Source organism: Mauremys reevesii, linkage group 3, assembly GCF_016161935.1.
Source record: "Mauremys reevesii isolate NIE-2019 linkage group 3, ASM1616193v1, whole genome shotgun sequence".
NCBI classification, from domain to species: domain Eukaryota; kingdom Metazoa; phylum Chordata; order Testudines; family Geoemydidae; genus Mauremys; species Mauremys reevesii.
In genome coordinates this window covers 84,014,124-84,033,919 of record NC_052625.1, presented here as the reverse complement: position 1 = coordinate 84,033,919, position 19,796 = coordinate 84,014,124, and the positions used below count along the sequence as shown (strand labels likewise).

At 38.5% G+C, this 19,796-nt stretch overlaps 1 protein-coding gene across 12 annotated transcripts in view; it reads right to left on the bottom strand.

Moving 5' to 3' along the window:
• Positions 1-19,796, bottom strand: part of WDR27 (WD repeat domain 27) — a 197,687-nt gene that overhangs the window by 49,810 nt on the left and 128,081 nt on the right. Inside the window, exon 25 of one of the 12 annotated variants that reach the window (XM_039528792.1) lies at positions 4,734-4,786. The exons of the other annotated variants lie outside the window; for them this stretch is intronic. Coding sequence (XP_039384726.1) covers positions 4,739-4,786 — 48 coding nt within the window. The 3' untranslated portion in view covers positions 4,734-4,738. Of the gene's footprint in view, positions 1-4,733; positions 4,787-19,796 lie in introns of those variants that run through there. 12 annotated transcript variants of the gene reach the window in all.

Sequence of the window (19,796 nt, the reverse complement as noted above, 5' to 3'; positions counted from 1 at the left end):
GAGCAACAAGCTGTACAAGCATGGGATAATACTCAAGATACTTAAAACAGTTAAGATACTACTCAAGATAGTTAGGTCCAAAGCAGACTGTGAAGAGTTACAAAGGGAACTCACAAATCTGGGAGAATGGGCAACAAAATGGCAGATGAAATTCAATGTTGATAAATGTAAAGTAATGCACATTGGAAAACATATTATATATATATAGTACCCATACTATACTAATTTAGTACCCATCATTTTATATGTATAGTTGGATGATATATATATATATATATATATATATATATATATATATATATATATATATATATATCATCCAACTATACATATAAAATGATGGGTACTAAATTAGTTGTTACTACTCAAGAAAGAGATCTTGGAGTCATTGTGGATAGTTCTTTGAAATATCCACTCCGTGTGCAGTAGCAGTCAAAAAAGCAAACAATGTTAGGAATCATTAAGAAAAGGATAGATAATAAGACAGAAAATATCATATTGCCTATATATAAATCCCTGGTACGCCCACATCTTAAATACTGTGTGCAGAAGTCATCGCCCCATCTAAGAAAAGATATATTGGAATTAGAAAAGGTACAGAAAAGGGCAAAAAAAATGATTAGGGGTATGGAACAGTTTCTGTATGAGGAGAAATTAATAAGACTAGGAGTTTTCAGCTTGGAAAAGACAACTAAGGGGGGATATGATAGAGGTCTATAAAATCATTACTGGAAAGTAAATAAGGAAGTGTTGTTTACTCCTTCTCATAACACAAGAACTAGGGGTCACCAAATGAAATTAATAGGCAATATTTCTTCACACAATGTACCACCAAGCTGTGGAACTCTTTGTCAGAGGATGTTGTGAAGGCCAAGACTATAACAGGGTTCAAAAAAGAGGTAGATAAATTCACAGAGGATAGGTCCATCAATGGCTATTTTACAGGATGGTCAGGGATGGTGTCCCTAGCCTCTGGTTGTCACAGACTGGGAGCGGGTGCCAGGGAATGGATCACTTGGTGATTGCCTGTTCTGTTCATTCCCTCTGGGGTACATAGCATTGGCCACTGTCGGTAGACAGGATACTGGGCTAGATGGACCTTTGGTCTGATCCAGTATGGCCGTTCTTATGTAATGCTGCATAATGCCTGCTAAGTAAGTGGGGAAATTAGGTAAGCCAGCCAAGCTAGCAGCTTTCCAGTGGAGAGTGTATCATATTCTGCAATGCAAACAAAACATTTTGAAGTTGAGTCATTTGTAGACAGAATTTGTTCCAGTCTTCAACTATAAAGATAATTTGGATCCAAAATTTGGAACAAGCACATACTTAGAGCGGGGGGAAATACTTCAGTTGACTGAACTATTGTAACATATCTAAATACATACAATATTGATGGAAGACTCTCAAAAGTTTCATTTAAGAGAACATCAAATTTTCACATAACTGCAATTTATTAATTGTCTCTGGATTCATGAGTGCTTTATAAGAAAAAAAGCAATAGTTCATACTTCACATTAAAAAACCACAGACACTGCATCAGAGAGGCCAAAGGAGGTTGGAAATCCCCATGAATTTATTATGGGAGACAGAACTGAGCTGTCCTTCATTTTCTCTCTTTAAAAAAAAAAAAAAGAAAAAAAAAGGCTGAAACTTGACAGATACATAACTAAAGCAGACAGTACAGCCTACTGGAAAAATATATTAGCACTTAAACAACACCACATTTGTTCTGATATCAGCCAATCTGCAAATGGTAACTGAGACTTGTGGGCATTTTCCCCCCAACTAAAATATGTTTTTGCAATATGTTTTCACCTTGGCTATTAGGCCATGTCCTTAGTAAAGAGAAATTTATAAATTTTATATGAAGTTGAAAAGGTAATAGCAAGAAATATTAGCTCTACTTTAAAAGCACCAAAAGGAATTAGTTACATGCCCCAGATATAACAAAATGTTGCCAGACCTAACCTATCATTTGGTTTAGAGTACAATTTATTGGAAATTCTCAAGTCCCTTCTAACACGTATCTATGGAATCCTAACAGAAACTTGTTCAGGTGAAAGAATAATATTTAATGTCATACTCCCCCGAAGTTTATATGATCTATAGTCCCATTTTATACCATCACTTAGAACACAGTCCTGTGATTTCTTTATTTTTCAAATATTTCACTAAGCTATTTCTTGCATTTGGTATTTTACATTTACACATAGACATATTAGGAAAGTTAGCCAAAATCTGATCATTAAAATCTCACAGAACTTTCTCAAGATCTGGGTTCTTACATACACACTCTCCTGTCTAAATTCAAATTTGGTTAATTACATTCTGATTATGCTATTCTATATAGGCTTTTATACTGTGCTCATCACCACAGTGTCTGATCACTTAATTGAGGCACTAACATTCCTGAATTTCAGCTTTATATTCTGTGTGTGTGTGTGTGTGTGTTTATGCAGCATTTTGAGATATTTTAGACTGAAAAGTACTACTCACATACATGCAAGATTGATACAATAAAATTAACATTCAGATACTTTCATGATGGGGTCACACAACTAGATACATTATTGTTTCATGTGTTATATTATTTTATATCTTTAAATACTTGAAAAATTAGTTCATGCTGTACAGAAAAAGAAAAGAATATGAAGTGACCATTGAATATGACATTTACAGCATTCCAATGGCAGTGATTTCTGATGGGTTATTTCTCAAACTGTCTGTCATACAAGTTTACTTTTATTTTGTGCAGACTTTATGAAGAAAATTCAGTGCACTAACTGCCTTTACTTTTTTACCCTGAAGTGTTTAAGTATGGAAGAAGTTAGTTATATTAGGTGTTGTAGATGGAACTAGAGGGCCATCTAGTCCTAATACCTGTTTTACAGACATTTGATTAGTATTATCATAGGAAATTTCCAACACATTTGTTTCATTTTTCAACTAAGATACTCTACTTCCACTGGCCAGGGGCGGCTCTAGAAATCCGGCTGCCCCAAGCAGCGCGGAGCGCTGCGCCGCCCTTCCCCGGTCCCGCGGCGGGTCCCGTCTTCCCGCGGCTCCGGTTGAGCTCCCGCCGTCATGCCTGCGGGAGCTCAACCGGAGCTGCGGGAAGAGGGGACCCGCCGCAGGTCCGCTTGTCCCGGGCTCCGGTGGACCTGCCGCAGGCATGCCGGCGGGAGCTCCACCGGAGCCAAATGCCGCCCCCCGGGAAACGGCCGCCCCAAGCGCCTGCTTGGCGCGCTGGTGTCTAGAGCCGCCCCTGCCACTGGCTACCTATCCCTTTGGTGGCCATGAATAGGTGGGAGCATAATCTTATGGGGATGTTTGGGGAAATTACTTAATAGCAAAGTGCTTGGATTAGAAATGCATCTAGTCTGGTGAGCTCTTTTCTAAAATGTTGTATTGGTTTCCAAAATGTCTGTGATCTCTGGCCTGATCACCATGCATGGTAGAACTCTGCCATAGTTTTAGAAAGATTATGTGCTTTCTTTCTGAGTAACTACAAAAATGTGTGTTTAGTGAGGTATGCAAAATTAACAGATTGATTTCCACAAGGCAACTGCCTCCACAAACAGACAGTAATAGCATTACACCAAAAAGTTATGATCAGTCAATAGGTCTGTTTTGATATGCTTATACTGTACTATTGCTGGAAGATTTTGGGTGGAAGTTCTGTCAGATCCCACAAATGGAATTTTTCCTTTCTAGCTTGTTCATACAGTTTCAGTTGGACTCAGATTATTTTCTCGTTTACTCTTAATCTCAGTCCAAGTAGTTTTTCTAATTTACTTCACAAGCCAGAATGACTACATGTCATAAATTTTGAAGGACATTGCTTAATTTGAAGCAGCAAAGAATCCTGTGGCACCTTATAGACTAACAGACGTTTTGCAGCATGAGCTTTCGTGGGTGAATACCCACTTCTTCGGATGCTTAATTTGTACCTTTTGTCCCAACTTGTATCTAATAAGGAATACTCAAACATTTGATCAGATACAAAATTTGTTTTCAAGGCATAGTACAAAGGATTATATGCTGCAATAGACATGTATGATTTATAAAACTCTGTGGCATGGAATACCTTAACCTATTTTCCTTATATTTTTATACAATTGTTCTATATTTATTTTAAATGAAGCTGTTCCTCCTAATAAAAGTACATCTATTGACTAGTTAGTAAAGGCTATAAAGTATATAGTGCCCAATACTCAGTTCAAACCCACAACTAAGGACAATGGGCCAGATTTACAAAGATATTTATATGTCTAAAGATGCAGATAGGCACCTAGTGAGATTTCCACATCTGCATCTTTAGGCATATAAATACCTTTGTAAATCTGCCCAATGACATTAATGTGTGTGTATATATAAGAATTAGATAATAATAATAATAATAATAATAATAATAATGTGAGTTTTATCCAAGCAAGGACTGAATAAGGATGTAATCACTGGGTCCATTATGAATATAGTCTGAATCCTTTCATTTTAATGAAATTCTGAATGTTCTCAATCCATTCTTTTCTAGATTCTTTTTGGGGGTAGAGATAGCTCAGTGGTTTGAGCATTGGCCTGCTAAACCCAGGGTTGTGAGTTCAATCCTTAAGGAGGCCACTTAAGGATCTGGGGCAAAAAATTGGTCCTGCTAATGAAGGCAGGGGGCTGGACTCAATGACCTTTCAAGGTCCCTTCCAGCTCTAGGAGATTGGTATATCTCCAATTATTACCTTTTTTAATGGCTGAGGTTGTTGATCTCACAGTGATCATCCCTAAAAAAACGCTAAACATTAAAGAATTACTGTCATTTAGACAAACATATAGAAGTGCACAATATATTGCAGTGTACATTTAATTACAAATGACAAGTTATTGGATATCCAATTTTGTTGCTGATCATTCCATTCTCATCTGAAGTTGAAACAGGAATACCTAACACATCAGGCTATACTATTATTATATCATCTGCACTAAGGTCAAGCCTTAAAGGCCCAACCAGGATCAGGACACCCATTGTGGTAGGCAATGTACAAGCAGGTAGTAATTGACAATATTATCAATGTGAAAAAATTACCAATAAAGGGATTCTCATGTCTCAGCAAAGTTGGCCATATGGTACGATAATACACACTTTGAAGACCTCGGTTACTACAAAACAGCTGTAGAAAACATTTCCCTCAAATTTCTACTGAATACCTTCTCAGCAAGACTATATATGGTAGTAAAGGAATTAATTAAGCTGGGTCCATACTGTACTTTCAAATTTATAAATAACATATGAATTTGAAAGCTATAACACGGTATCTTTGTCACAAGTTAATGGGATTTTCCCCTAACTAAGGAGTACAAGAGCAAGTCTTCTTTCTTAAAACAAAATTCAATTTTAAATAGGTTAAATATTAAAGATAACAGTGACCAATAGAAGTTAGCACCAAAAAACCACTGATGAAATTATGCTGTTGTTAATCCTTCCTGGGGAGGTCAAGGCCATTTAGAAATAAATGTTTAAATACATCCACTTTTCATACAGTTTTAAATGAATGGGAGAATCAGGTTAGAGAAACAGGTTGTCAAAAAAGTCTCTACTACAATATAACCAATTTAGAACAAAACTATGATTTACATAAGAGAAACTGAATACAGGCAAGCGTGTTTAAAATTTTTTTTAAAAGAAAAACAAAAGATCAAACTAACCAATGTCCTTCTTTAATTTTTCCCAACTTCTCCAGATACAGGACTTCTGAACAAGCTATTCATTCCATTTCAAAGGTACAAAGAAGATCCCAAAGCTAATGTGTGATCCAAACCCACTCAAACCTCATGCAGGGTGTAAAATTTGCAAGTATGTGATGAAGTGTCCAAAGGAAGAAGAAAAACGGTTCCTCCGTTCTGCATCACTTATCAAACCAAGAAGCTAAACAAACTTAAATCAGAAAAATCAGTTCTAAACAAAGAAAAGACATATACTGGGAGATGGGGATTTAAATGAGAGATTATGGAAAATATTGGACTTTATCCACCATAGGGTATAGGGTGAGTGCGTTAACATTGTTCCAAATATTGGTAGTCCCAAACAAACCTTAGTACAAGTTACAGCAACCTCAGTTCTGCTTTAACTTTTGCTATCAGATATTGGCCTTCACAGGATCACTCTACTGGCCAGGAGTATTGGAACACATTGTACTTTGGTCCCAACTCAACCCCCATCCCAGAATGCCCTTTCCTGCTGGGGAAGGGGATAGAATTGGCTGACAGAACTAGTACTTCATCTACACTAGAGGAATCCTTAGGCGCTACCTTAAGCAGTGTAAGGTCTAAAACTGATCTAATTCCTGAGGCTTGGCTTTATTAAAATAGAAATAAACAATAAAAGGTCTGGGCAATGCTATAGTACTTGCCTCACAAACTACTCCACCCACATGCTAGATCCTCTCACTGTAAACAGCCACTCCAACCCTCCTTTTATCCAGCTGCAACGTATTTTCCAGCAAGATCATCACCTTGATGAGGTTTTACTGGCAAGGTAATACTGCTATCCTGTTACAAAGAGATATTTGTGCAGTGTGGTACCTGTGTCAGCAAAAGCAAATCTGGACATTTGAGTGACTTCCAGTATGTGCGGTTTTTGTCACTGGTTTCTTTTTAGAGAAGTGTTGATTCACACACTTTTTTTTTTTAAAACTAACTCAGTTTTAAAATCTGGACCCTTTGCGCAATCTTGCTTCAAAATTCCACTATTTATTATTACAAAGAATGTGTTCAGTCATATAAATCTAATTAAACTATTTTAGTGACCCGTATTGTGATAGGGTGCTTGGAGGGCCAGGTGGCCTAGTGGTCAGTACACCTGACCTCCAACCCCTTCTTAAGGGGCAGTAACAGTGCCTGGCCCCTGCCCTCAGGCTGGGAACATTAGGGCCTCCCCACTGCATCTGGGGCCTTTGCCCTTAAGTGGGGCATCATAGGGGGACCCAGACTCCAGCTCAGGGTCCAGTGGGAAGTAACAATGGCAGGTTCCTCCCTCTAGAGAACCTAAATCTGCCATCTGGGGCTACTTCCTACCTATGTGTACTTTTACTTTGGGGCGTGACTCCTATAGTCCAAACACTCAATAACTTCACAAAGTCCCAAACAAGCAGGCCCCTGCAAGACCTGCTGCTTCTTGAAGGAGAAGGCCTTACCTGCTCTGAGGTCCCTCTCAGGCTTTACCTTCTCACTGGCTTCCTGGAGAAGGATTCTCTCCTGCAGCCTGACCATCACCCCTTGCCTGGACTTCTGAGCTCCTCTGAACTTGCTCCTCCTGCTGGAGCATGCTCAGCAGGCCTGTAAGGGCAGGGCTGCCTGGCCCCATTATTGCCTTTTAACCCCTCGGGGCACAGGGTAGGGTTTGTATACTCCATCACACATTTTCTTTAATGCAAATGTATGGTAATCACACAAAAATGTAGGATTTTCATATAAACTAAGCTTTTCACACTAAAGCATTAGCTAACTTTTTCCTCGTCATTGATAATAACTTGCTCTAATAAAACAACTTTTTCCAACTGCACTATAACACAAAAACTTAGTTTTTACATAACGATTATTGGACCTTTTTTACATTTTGAGTTAATTTGTAGAGATTAAGGTAAAGAAAAAAAAACATACTGTAGTAAAAATGTGATCATTTCCTTTCTAGTTTCCATCACCCCAACTTGTATGATATTCCATCATTGTGACATTTTTAGTTTTCATTTTTTTTTTAATTCAACCACCACAAAAAGGCTCTCTGAATATGGAGACTGTGACAGCTTTTTAAAATGTACTTAAAGTGAACCTTAATATTGATAGAAGTGGCTGGATTGATGATCCAGGGGTGTCACTAGAATGCTTTTCACCTTCCCTATAATGTTTTTGTACTGTAGTGTTTTTCTTACAGTATTCTTGTATATGAGATACTTGGAGGTTCCATTTTTTTTTCAATTGACTAAAGGGAGAAGAACCGAAAGTGGGTGGGAGAGGTGAAAGACAAATGGGGAGACAGACAGAGGACTTGGAGGAAAGAGCGTGTGAAGGGGAGATAAGAATACCTCCACTCATCTTCATGGTTGGTGCCATGATCAACAGCTTAAGTGGCCTGCAATGGGACTCAAGAAAATCCATATCACAAACATGCAAGTATACGGAATACCCCAAATACGTATACTGTTTTACTGACAAAGATGGGGATCAGGTAGCTATTGTAAGACCACAGATGATGCTGTATGAGTGTAAGTGAAAAAGAAGTTATCCATTTGGTGTGTATCTAAATTTTTGCTGAATGAACACATTAATAAATTGAGGCTTAGAACTGTGTTCACATTGCATCAGCCCTTCTTTGATATACCACAAACAGCATAAGATAAGACATATGCCCCCTGAAGTTTAGCTTAAAATAATTATGAGAAACCAGATTGTTATCTGACTTGTCAGTTATGAGGCCTGTGTGAGTTAAAAGAAGGACCATATGCAGTCTGAGATAAGGCATGAGGTTCTCTCTCATTTGCTGCAGTATTTAAAAAAAAAGTAATTCTATCAAGTTAGAACATTTGGCAGCAGTGAATACAAGGCATTTTTGATAAATTAATAAAACCTTTCTACCCAATCAAGTCTCAGTCTCTGGAGAGGTGAAATGGCCATCTAAGTTGTTTTTGGAAAGCTTGTGTTTTGGCATCAACAGCTTTGCATGGTGGATTATTTCACAGCTTTTATAAATTTCTGAATAGAAAAAAGCTTCACGATATGTTAGTTTTAAATTTGTTACCTGTAGATTATATACATGTGTACACACACACACACAAATATATGTATACAATCCTATAAGAGACAAGGTGATTGAGGTAATATTTTCTTTAGTGTTGGATGGCTGTCATCAGGGTTTTTTTTAAATAGTTCTTTTGAGTTTCTAACAAGATTTCCAGGTAAGTTTCCTGATTGTTTTTCTTCCAGTGTGTGGGAGCATGTGGTGATGTCCTGTCTGAGATGGTCACTTCTGGAATGTGTGAAGTGCAACAAGTGGTTCCTCAGTTTTTCTGAAGTCCTCAGCAGAGTTGTTCAGCATATTTGGAGTTATATACATGGTCAACTTCTTTGGTCCAATAAAAGATATTACCATACCCACCTTATCTCTAACATCCTAGGACCCACATGGCTACAACATTGCATAAAATCATATAAGATATTCCTTTACGATTCCTCGTTTCTTTCCCTACTTTCACAAGCTCCACATCACAGTAATTCTCCTTTCTTCAAAAGGGGAGCTGGATGTCTTTTCAAGATGGCAGCCCAGCTTTCCAGGCTCCTTCAAGACTAAGCTAAAACCCGCATTTTGCCACACAAGTCTTTATGATATAAGTATCAGAGGGGTAGCCGTGTTAGTCTGGATCTGTAAAAGCAGCAAAGAGTCCTGTGGCACCTTATAGACTAACAGACGTTTTGGAGCATGAGCTTTCGTGGATGAATACCCACTTTCTCTCTACTCACACAACCATTTTTTGCTGCAAAACCAATGCCCAACTTTCAATAAGTCACTATAAACAGTGTAGTGGACTTACTTTATCACAAGAGAAACACACAACCCAGCTGTTTAGAGTAACAGGTTTGAACCCTGTACCCAACTCACAATCTTCAGAAGCTGTTAAAAATATTTTTTTAAAAAAAAAGGCTGAAGTCTTTTACAATATATTTCCAATCTAGGCAAGAAATTCAAGTGTTCCAGAATACAATTTAGAGATGCAGAGTCCACAGAGAGGTCTTTGATAAGAAGACCATATATTTGACATGATTGAAAAAGAGACTTCCAAAATCTTTGGATATATTGACAAAGTCAAATTTGAATCTAAAAACCAGAAGTACCCAAGGCTCTGGTTTTTTCACTAAAAAAAGTGCAGACGATTTGTATTCCTTAAAAATTTCTCCTTACTATGCTTGTAATGCATGTTCTTAGAACAGTTCAAAAAGTTTGTGGGTTTTTGCCCGAATCTTTTTCTGACCTAATGACTCAATATTCAGAGGTACAGATCATCCACAACTTACAATTAAGTTAATGGAAGTTTACATGGATACAGAAACACCCTTTCATCCCTTCTAATGAAGGGAAGAAGTATAGAAGGAGTCCCAGGCCATAGTCCCTCATGGGAGATGTAGTCTGGCCAGAGAGCCCAGCCCAGCCCACAAGGGAGAAAAGGAGCATAAGGCACCCAAATTAAAACTCCCATGATGCATCGCAACCAGGGGTGCTGAGAGCCATTGAACCAAACTGTAAACCCCATAGATACTGGAAACCACTTCAAGCCAGGGGGTGCTGCACCCCTCCCCCCCACACTCTAGTTCTAGCACCTATGATCACACCACCATTTTGAATCTAAATATTTCAGGTTTTGGCCAAAATCCAAAAACATTTTTGGTTTTCAGTTGAGTTTTTTGACAAAATATCAATTTTCCAAAGAAAGTAAACACTTCTTGTGAAAAATCATATTTTGTCAAAAACCCAATTTTCTGTCAAAAAACAGTTTCATGGGAAATTTTTGACCAGCTCTAATATCAGTCCTATACATACCAGTTAATGGTTATAAATGGGTCATTTTATAATGCTAAAACTGTTCTTTATTAATGTTAATTGAAAGTTTTAAAATGTATTATATGGTCACAGAACAAGTACTGCCTACTATTGAACTTCACAGTAATTTGCAGTAATAGAAATAAATTAGTGGGAATATTAAAAACTATATAAATCCATCTATAATTTTGGCTAAATTACAGCAGAAGGAAAAGTTATTAGTAATAGTTATCTGTTTGTTTGGAATTTTACAAGACACGTCCCTGATCTAGGGAGCTTACAATCGGAAGCCCAGATCTTCCCCCTCTGCTTCCACAAGTGGAAATGACTCTGCTCCAGCAGAGCTCTTCTACTGGTCATATAAGGAAAGGAGGGAATGCCACCTCTGCACCTCATCCCTTCCAATCCTGCAATCTTATGGAAGCTCCTCTCTTGGAGCTTTGGAGGGTCAGTGATTCATGGGATTTTGGAGTGGAGCTGGGAAGAGTAGAGCAGGGCAACAATCATGCTCCTTGGCATTGTCCCCTACTAAGCCCACATATTTTCAAGTAAAAATATGATGCTTTCAGCAGCACTGGTCCCCTCTGTTGCAGATGGGCAGGGAATCTGGCTCAAAGATCCAGGGATTCTGCTCCTATTTATAGCAATGGCAAAATCTTCATTGACTTCAATGACAGTAACGTCTAATGGAGCTATCTGACATATCTGTGGCTGTATGAGAATATTGTGAGCTTGTGAAGGTCATGAATCTAAATTCTTGGAGATAAAAATGAGCTACAGGAATAAATGTGTATGGAAAATAATATGCTGGTGCACATCTTCTTTAAAATATTAGCCAGCTATACCTCCTGATGCACCATGGTATAATTAACGTCTTAATTGATTTGCCAGGCATTAAGGAAGAGGGATAAAATGAAAGACTCAGGCCCAGATCCCCAAAGGTATTTAAGTGCCTAACTGATTTCAGTGGGAGGTAGGCACCTAAATACCTTTGAAAATCTGGGCCTCTGTGATTGTCAAAAGATAATGGAGAAATCCTAATGAACTGTGGTGGCAGATGAAAGTGGGGTAGAAAAACATCTCAGCAAAGTTTAATACAAAATAATAGAGGCGTCAAACTCAACATCCACTGCATGAACTACAGGGGCAAGTAAGTGACAATAACAAGCTTTCCCAATGAGACATTTTTTCTATATATAAACATCTAATGAATGTGGGTTTTACTAAATTCTTAAGACTTACCGTAGATGCAATAATCATAGTTTACTTTTAAAATTACAGATTCTCATCCTAAAATGTTCTATTAAACCCATAAATTAGTATTTCATGTCAGTGTAACAGAATTATAGTTCATCATAAAATGTGGCTAAAATCTTATTGACAGAAGGGGATTATAGATTCATTTGAAACCTACTGTACATACATACCAAGCCACACAAAGCCTCCAGATTCTTTGCTTCCAACAATACAAACAGAACAATTATTCAATGCTACCACTGTTTGGGTTAGCATCTCACCTTTTAAAGTTTACCTTAGGGCAGCATCAATCAATGTCTTTCTATAGGGACCTGATTCTACTGCGTTTTCTTCATCATATTTCCCCCCTAAAGTTTGCACCAATGGTAATAATGTCAGAAATACTAGCATAGACAAAGTGTTTGTAGTTGCTGTTGTTCTAACGACCATGGCATCTAGATTGGCTTTGAGCAGGGATAGGAAACATCGTAGTCAAAATGTTGATGGGTGCACACAGAGTTCTGTGAACACAAATGTTTCTGTGTTGCTGCTACTGGTGAAGCTGCACCAGAGTTGGTGGGAGGAGGTCTAGCTCAGAGTGCTCAAAGGAATGCTCCAGGAAGGGCATTTTGGCACCTTTGTTGTATGACACATACGGTTAGTTCTTCATTAATTTCATCAGCTCAGATGGCCAGTAGGATCCTTCAGGTGACCACACCGTTCTGGTTTACAAAAACCAGGACAAACCACTAACTGCTGTAAAACTGATAGAGACAGTCTCTAAAACTAGGTAGGCCTGGCTCTTAAAAGTAACCATATGTCCTATTTATGTATAAAACCAGAGATTATGCTGTTCATTCACATTATCGGACACTGGTGTATATATTCGCAGCAGACAACAGCAAATTAAATTTTTGGTAGGGTGGAGACAGTTAGGGGGTAGAGGAAAGGAAAGAAGTAGTTGATGGCAAACTTTTATGCAGTCTTGTTTAAAGAGAGCGGGTGGTGGGGCTATTACACTAGATGACTGCAAGATATGTACGTACAACATGAAGGTCTTTTAATGAAATCATAACTACATGAGTGAAGCTTTAGTTGTTTTCTTTGTGATATAATAGAATCCTGATGTAAGTGTATAACCTTATTCAGTTTTCTATCATAATGTTTATTTTATTTGATGGATAGCACACAGCGGTAAAATAAAAACACGTTTATGAATTTACTCAAACAAAATATCCCATGGTCTTTGAAAAATTTGGGGATGTTTTCTGCTCTCTAAATTCAGAACTAAAGTCACAAATGGGTTTTTGTCAATCAGTGTGATTTTTACACCTGTCAAACATACAACTAATAGAATTTTAATGGTTTTTAGAAGGTTAATGAAACTTTTTTTTACAAAAAAGTAAGTCTATAAAAATGGAATATTGTGTATTTTAAATTGTCATATGATTTTAACTAATAATGTTGTGATCCAGAATGTTTTATTATTTTTGTGTTAATTGTACCAATCATTGGTAGGTGAACCTCAAAGGTTTGGGTTTATATAAAAACCTAACATTTTGCATTGTTCTTCTAAACTTAAACAAATAATTTAAACCTCACAAGTATCCAAAATTGGACAAAATATTGACACTTCTCCCACCAAAATAACAGCTAGTGTTAGGGGGTATTCCAACACTACTGGTTGGCTTTGATCACAGATGGAAACTAGAAGTGAAAAAAATATATCCAAACATTTCAAACTTTAAAAATTTAGTTTTAAAAAAGCTTGAAGCTTTGGGGGCTATTCTTTTATCTGAATTGTTTCACCCATCACTAGATTCATAAAGACATGCAATTAACTAGTTTTAATTCTCTAAATGTAACCAAAATGCTGCATTTTTTCTCTTTTTGGCAATAGTAGGAATATAAAATCATGCCATCATTACCTGATTTAAAGAGAAAAAGCACAAATTGTGGTGTTAAAACTTCTGAAGCAAAGTCACTATACAAAAATTATTAAAATACTTCACATTTAAAAAAAAACAACCTGAAAATCAGAGCAGAAAGCAGTTGTTGAAGTAATGAAATATTTGCAAAGTAATTTCCTTTTTGAAGTGCAAAATACATTGTGGTTTGTTTCCATTTCTTTCTGATTGCACAGATGGTTTAATGTAAGTGGTTAAAAAAGATATAATTACAGTATTTTTTGATAGGATATAATCTTGGAAGATATCCCCAATGATTTGTTTGGTGTGTCTGAATACTTCGCTCCTAGGTGACACATGCAACTTTACTTAATTAGGGGGTAAAGCAATATTTCTCTGAACCTGAAACACAAAATCAGTGGTATTCCAAGTCCAAAGAGTACCAATGGCATGTCAGCCAACCGGAACAAGAGCAGTCTAGCCTAGAGGCCAGAGTAGTCAGCAGGCATCTTGGTTGGGGTCAGAGCCATAGTCAGTAGACAGAAGCCAGGGCCAAAGGTCAAACCAGAAAGCAGAAACCAGATATCAGAGTTGACAGTCAAGCTGGACTCTTTAGTCAAAAACCAGAGCCAAGGGTCAAACTGGAGGCCAGGAACTAGAGTGAGCAGGGTATCAGGCAAGAATTCCAGTTGCTTAATGCAAGTAACTTTCTTTTACAGTTCCAAGCCAGCTCCTCCTTCTAGCTAGCACTTGGCCCAAAATGATCTCCCTTAGCTTTTTCTAAGGGTCATATTATAAATGCTTCTGGCTGTCTCTGGGGCCTCATTGCTGCCTTCTTTGTGTGATTCTGTGGCAATGCTGTCCTTCCCTGTCACACATGACTTTAGGGAACAGCCCTCAGATCACATGACTCAACTTTCACTCCAGCCTTGCATATGGCATGTGTTTTGGGCAGTGGTTTCTATTGATTCAGTTGTGTATTCCATAAAGGAGCTTAACTGCTTTTTACATTTTTCTTAAATGAACTGCAGTTGTTGTAGCCACCAGCTTATAGATTCAAAGTCCAGAAGAAACCATGGTGATCATCTAGTCAGACTTCCTGTATAACACAGGCCAGAGAACCTCCTTGGAAAAATTCCTAGAATATATTTTTTAAACAGTCTTGATTGGCAATTTTTAAATTATAGAGAACCCCACCACTATCCTGGGTAAATTGTTCCAATAGTTAATTACCCTCCCTGTTTAAAATGTGCCCCCTATTTCCAGTCTTAATTTGCCTACCCTCCAACCACTGTATCATTTTGTAACTTTCTCTGAAAATTAAAAGCCCATTGTCAAATATTTGTTCCCTATGTAGGTATTTATAGACTGTAATCAAGTCACTCATTTGTCTTCTCTCTAAGATAAACAGATTGAGCTCTCAGCATCTGCCACTGTAAGGCATGTTTTCTAATCCTTAAATATTTCTCATGGCTCTTCTGTGAATCCGCTCCAAGTTATCAACATCCTTCTTGAATTGCAGACACCAGACAGGACACCATATTCTAGCAGCAGTCACACCAGTGACAAATACAGAGGTAGACTAACCTCCCTATTCCTATTGGAGCTTCAACGAGCTTTCACCCAATCTCCAGCATAACAATACCTACTATATTGTAATGAGATGTCAGGAATCAGGGTCTGTAGCAGAGCTAGTCTCCAGGTAGTCTCATCAGTACAGCTGGCCTGCAGCAGGCTGCCTGATTAGCCACACAACCTGATTGGCTGCAGAGGCCAGCAGGCTGGCTCTTAAGCCAGCAGTAGCAGCAGTTTGTTGGCTTCTCAACACTCACACCCAGGGCTTAAATTCTATGGAGTATTTCCTGGAGCCCTCCATGACCTTCAACCTCCCTCCCACTACCCCCAACATTCTATAAAAACTCCAAGGGGGGGTGAAAATATTTACCGAAGCTCCAGCTTATACACACCACTGTGCCTACTCCTGCATTACCTGGTTCCTACTGCTCCTGTCTTCCACACAGTCTTGCCTCTGTCCTGCCTCTGCCTTGAACCGCTCCTTGCCCGATACCCTTCTCACTCAAGATCCTGCCCTCTGGTTTGACTCTTGGCTCTGGCTTCTGGTTAGGGACTTTGGCTCAACCCTTGATTCTGGTATTTGGTTTATGCCTTCTGGTTTGACCCATGCCTTTGGCTCCTGACTATGGCTCTGATCCGAATCATTAGGCCTGATGCCCAGACCACCCTCATCCTGGTCAACTGACAGATTGAGAAGCCCTTAAAATTGAGGCTGGGGCTCTCCAGGCTAGCATGGACTCTACTGAGGCCCCAGTGGAACTGACAGATGCCATCCAGAACCTGCAGGTGCAAGTAACTGCCCTGCAATCACAGAATGTGGCCCTGCAGGCGCAGGTTGCTCTGCAGGCTCCTCCTACTCTGCCCCTCCTGAAGATGAAGATTCCCCTGCCCAACAAATTTGACAGTGATTGGGACAAGTTTCAGGGATTCCTGAACCAATGTTGGCTCCTGTTCCTCCTATGCTCCCAATCATTCCCCATGGACCTGGCCCATCTGGGTCTCATCTTATGTTTGTTGACCGGGAAGGCCTTGACTTGGGCCTCTCTGCTCCTGGAATAGTCCGTCCCCCTCTTGTAACAGAGGAATTCATACAGGCTATGTCCATTATCTCTGGTGACCCCAACTGTGTGTGACCGCTGAAGCAACCCTTCAGACCTTATAGCAGGGAGGCCAGCCTGTAACCACGTACATTGCTGAATTTTGTTGTTTGGTTTGTGACACCAAGTGAAATGAGGCGGCACAGCATCACCATTTCTGCCTGGGTTTAAATGAGGAGATGAAGGATGAGCTTGCATGGGTGAAGCCTCCATTAGGTTTGGACAATCTGATTGAATCGTGCATCAGAATTGACAATCACCTCACAGCGTGGCATCATGAGCATACCTTGACTTTCTGAAAGCCACCATTCCCTGTGCCCCTAACATCTCAGATACACAGGGCCAGCATTAGGAGGTGGCAAGCAGGGCAATCGCCAGGGCCCCAGTGCCACAGGGAAATCCACAAAGCTAAGTTACATGCTTCAGCCCCACCACCTAGGGCTCAGGCTTCAGCCCTGCCGCCTGCGGCTCAGACTTCAGACAAGGCTCACAAGTGAAAAACAGGCTCAAATATCACACTAAAATGTAAGTACAATATTTATATTCCAATCTATTTATTTTATAATTATATGGTAAAAATTAGAAAGTAAGCCATTTTTAGCAATAGTGTGCTGTGACACCTTTGTATTTTTATGTCTGATTTTTATAAGCAAGTAGTTTTTAAGTGAGGTGAAAATTGGGGTACACAAGACAAATCAGACTCCTGAGAGGGGTATAATAATCTGGAAAGGTTGAGAGCTACTGGCCTAGAAGGACTGGGCAGGATAGAACTGTAGTCTGAGGGCTCAGTTGAAGCTGGGCAATGAAATCTCCCATCATGTGGAATATGTCCTGGCAGAAGAATGTTTTGGATGCAATAAACTTCAATGAATTTTATAATTTGTGTTGGAACTAAAATGGACTTTTCTGGTGCAGTGATAGTGTGGGCCTCTACCTAGATTTTTTGAGAGTATCAGTGACCATGGTCAGCAGAAAGGAAATAGGTCTGCACTTCCCCTTATGCCCTCAGTTTGGCACACGAGGAGGCACAAGGTGCAGGTATGGACCAATGGACACTGCTAGTGAAAAATCTTCTGGTCTCAGGCACATGGAGCTCATGCACACCCTTAGTGGAATACACATAGGTGATCACCGCTCAAAGAAGCAGCAAAGAAATGTTCACCAGTTGTTTGACAGGGACACAGGACTTTAATTCATTCTTTATAAATAAGGAGGACTGTGTCAAAGACATACTTGACTCCATCATCAATTTCTCTCCCTAATGGAACAACACACAAGACCCCGAATATTGGCTAACTGCTTGGATCAAAAGGGGTAACAGTATATTTGAGATAAACATGAGTAACAGCATCATGTAAATATGTTTTATGAACACTAATATGCCCAGTTTGCCTAAACAAAATTAATGCATTATCTGCCACTCTGGAACTTGGGTGGTGAGAAACTGTTAGCAAACTAGTTCATATTTTAACATTAAGTGAATGTTGCTGAAAATAACAGCTCATCTGATGCAAAATGTATTTTCCAGATAAGTAAAATATGCTCAGTGTTTCTTGGCAATAGCTCACTAAAGCCTAATCCACAACTTCCTGTCTATGTAGTCAAAATCTCAAAGGAATATGGCCTCACTGTACCAGCTGGATTTAAGCTTTATCTTCAGATACTGTACCCTCAGTATTTACATTTGGGTGTTTTGTTTGGAAAGAACGCTGCAGATTACAAAGCATTACAAAAATTTGACTCCTTTGATCTTGTAGACCAAAAGTTTTAAACGGTCAAAGTGAAGACCAGATCTTCTGTTTGTAAAACAGTAATTTGCGAGAGACCCGCAGTTGTTGCATCTTAGTCAAATTTATCATAAATATATACATATTTTATATTTAAATAATGTATATATACACACACATTCCATCTCAAATCTAGGACATGATTTTTGACCATGTTATGCATCTTCAAGTGATAATGTAAATATTATTGTAGGCTAAATTTAGTTTTCTTCTCTTTTTCCATACATATAATAATTCTAACCGTACATTTTCCCCCAACTCCTCATTACTAATATGTTTTTATAAAAAATACAAGACTATTTGTTTTACCAATGGCTCTCACAAAAAGCTGCACACTAAAGCCATCATTTTAACTTAGGCAACTTAGTGTATACATTTTTTTAGAAACTTTTAATCAATCCTATCTCCAAAACTTAGATTGAGATCCTTTACATTTTCAAAACGTGTCTATACATTGCAAAACTTTTCCATGGTTGACTAACAAGAATATTAACATGTTGAATTCACTACTTTTTTCTGATGCAGAACCACTTAGAAACACTAAGGCCCAGGTCATGTTCTTCATTACGCGTATACAGAAAAATGGAGTAATTCCATTGAAATTAATGTTGTTACTTAGGCATAATGGTGGTTTAACAACAGTCTGGCCCTAATTACTTAGAATATTTTAATCACCTGAATTCTATTAATATAACCATATGCTTTCTATACTGTATAGCCATACACTAATATTTTTCTTAAGTTAAGTGTGTAAAAAAGGTCCAACTAATAGTAGAGACTCATACCTCATTTACTTCATGGTCATCTTCACTGCATACCCTTTCATCATCTTTACTGATTCTGATTCTCCTTGTTGTGGCACAATCTGTCAACATTCTTTTAAAGTGCCAATATTGCATAAGCATGTTTGCACTTCAGAGATAACATACCAGGCAGCACTGGAGGCAAAATTTGCCTAACTTAGATGTTTGAGGTATCAGTGAAGTGCATGATTATTTTTAAAGTTTGATTCAATCTGGAATATGATTAACAAAAAATATGCTGGATTAAGAAAATGCATAAATAGAAATACAGTGGTAAAAGGGGGACAGGCACAGAGGTTTTCCTAAATAGCTAACATTACAAGGAATATTCCATAATTGAGTGTTACTGTATCTGGCCAGCTACTACTGGAGCTAGGAGGGCCAGATCGAAGTTCAAACCAGTAAAATTCCATGTGTAATTCAGATGTAATATGACTAAGTGTTTCAGGTTGAGGATCCAAGGAAAGGACTTCCAGATTTCTTTGAGAGTTCAATAATATGTGGGAAAGTAGTTCCCCTTAAAAGATACATAACCAAAGAACAGAGTTCAGTGCCAGCTAGGATTAGGAAACAAAAGAGATTTAGGAAGGAAATCACTACATGATGTCATTAACTTTGGAACCGCTGAAAGCATCGTTCACTATTGGTGAACTTCATCTTGCTACCTGACACACAGATAAAAATTACTGCTGTTAAGAAAATGGAAAGTTTTTAATCAACAAGGATTCTTAGACATACTGGTCTAGTCTGTGATCCCCTTGCTCCCAGCTGGTGATCTGTTATTCATGTGAGTAATTCCACTGATTTCAATG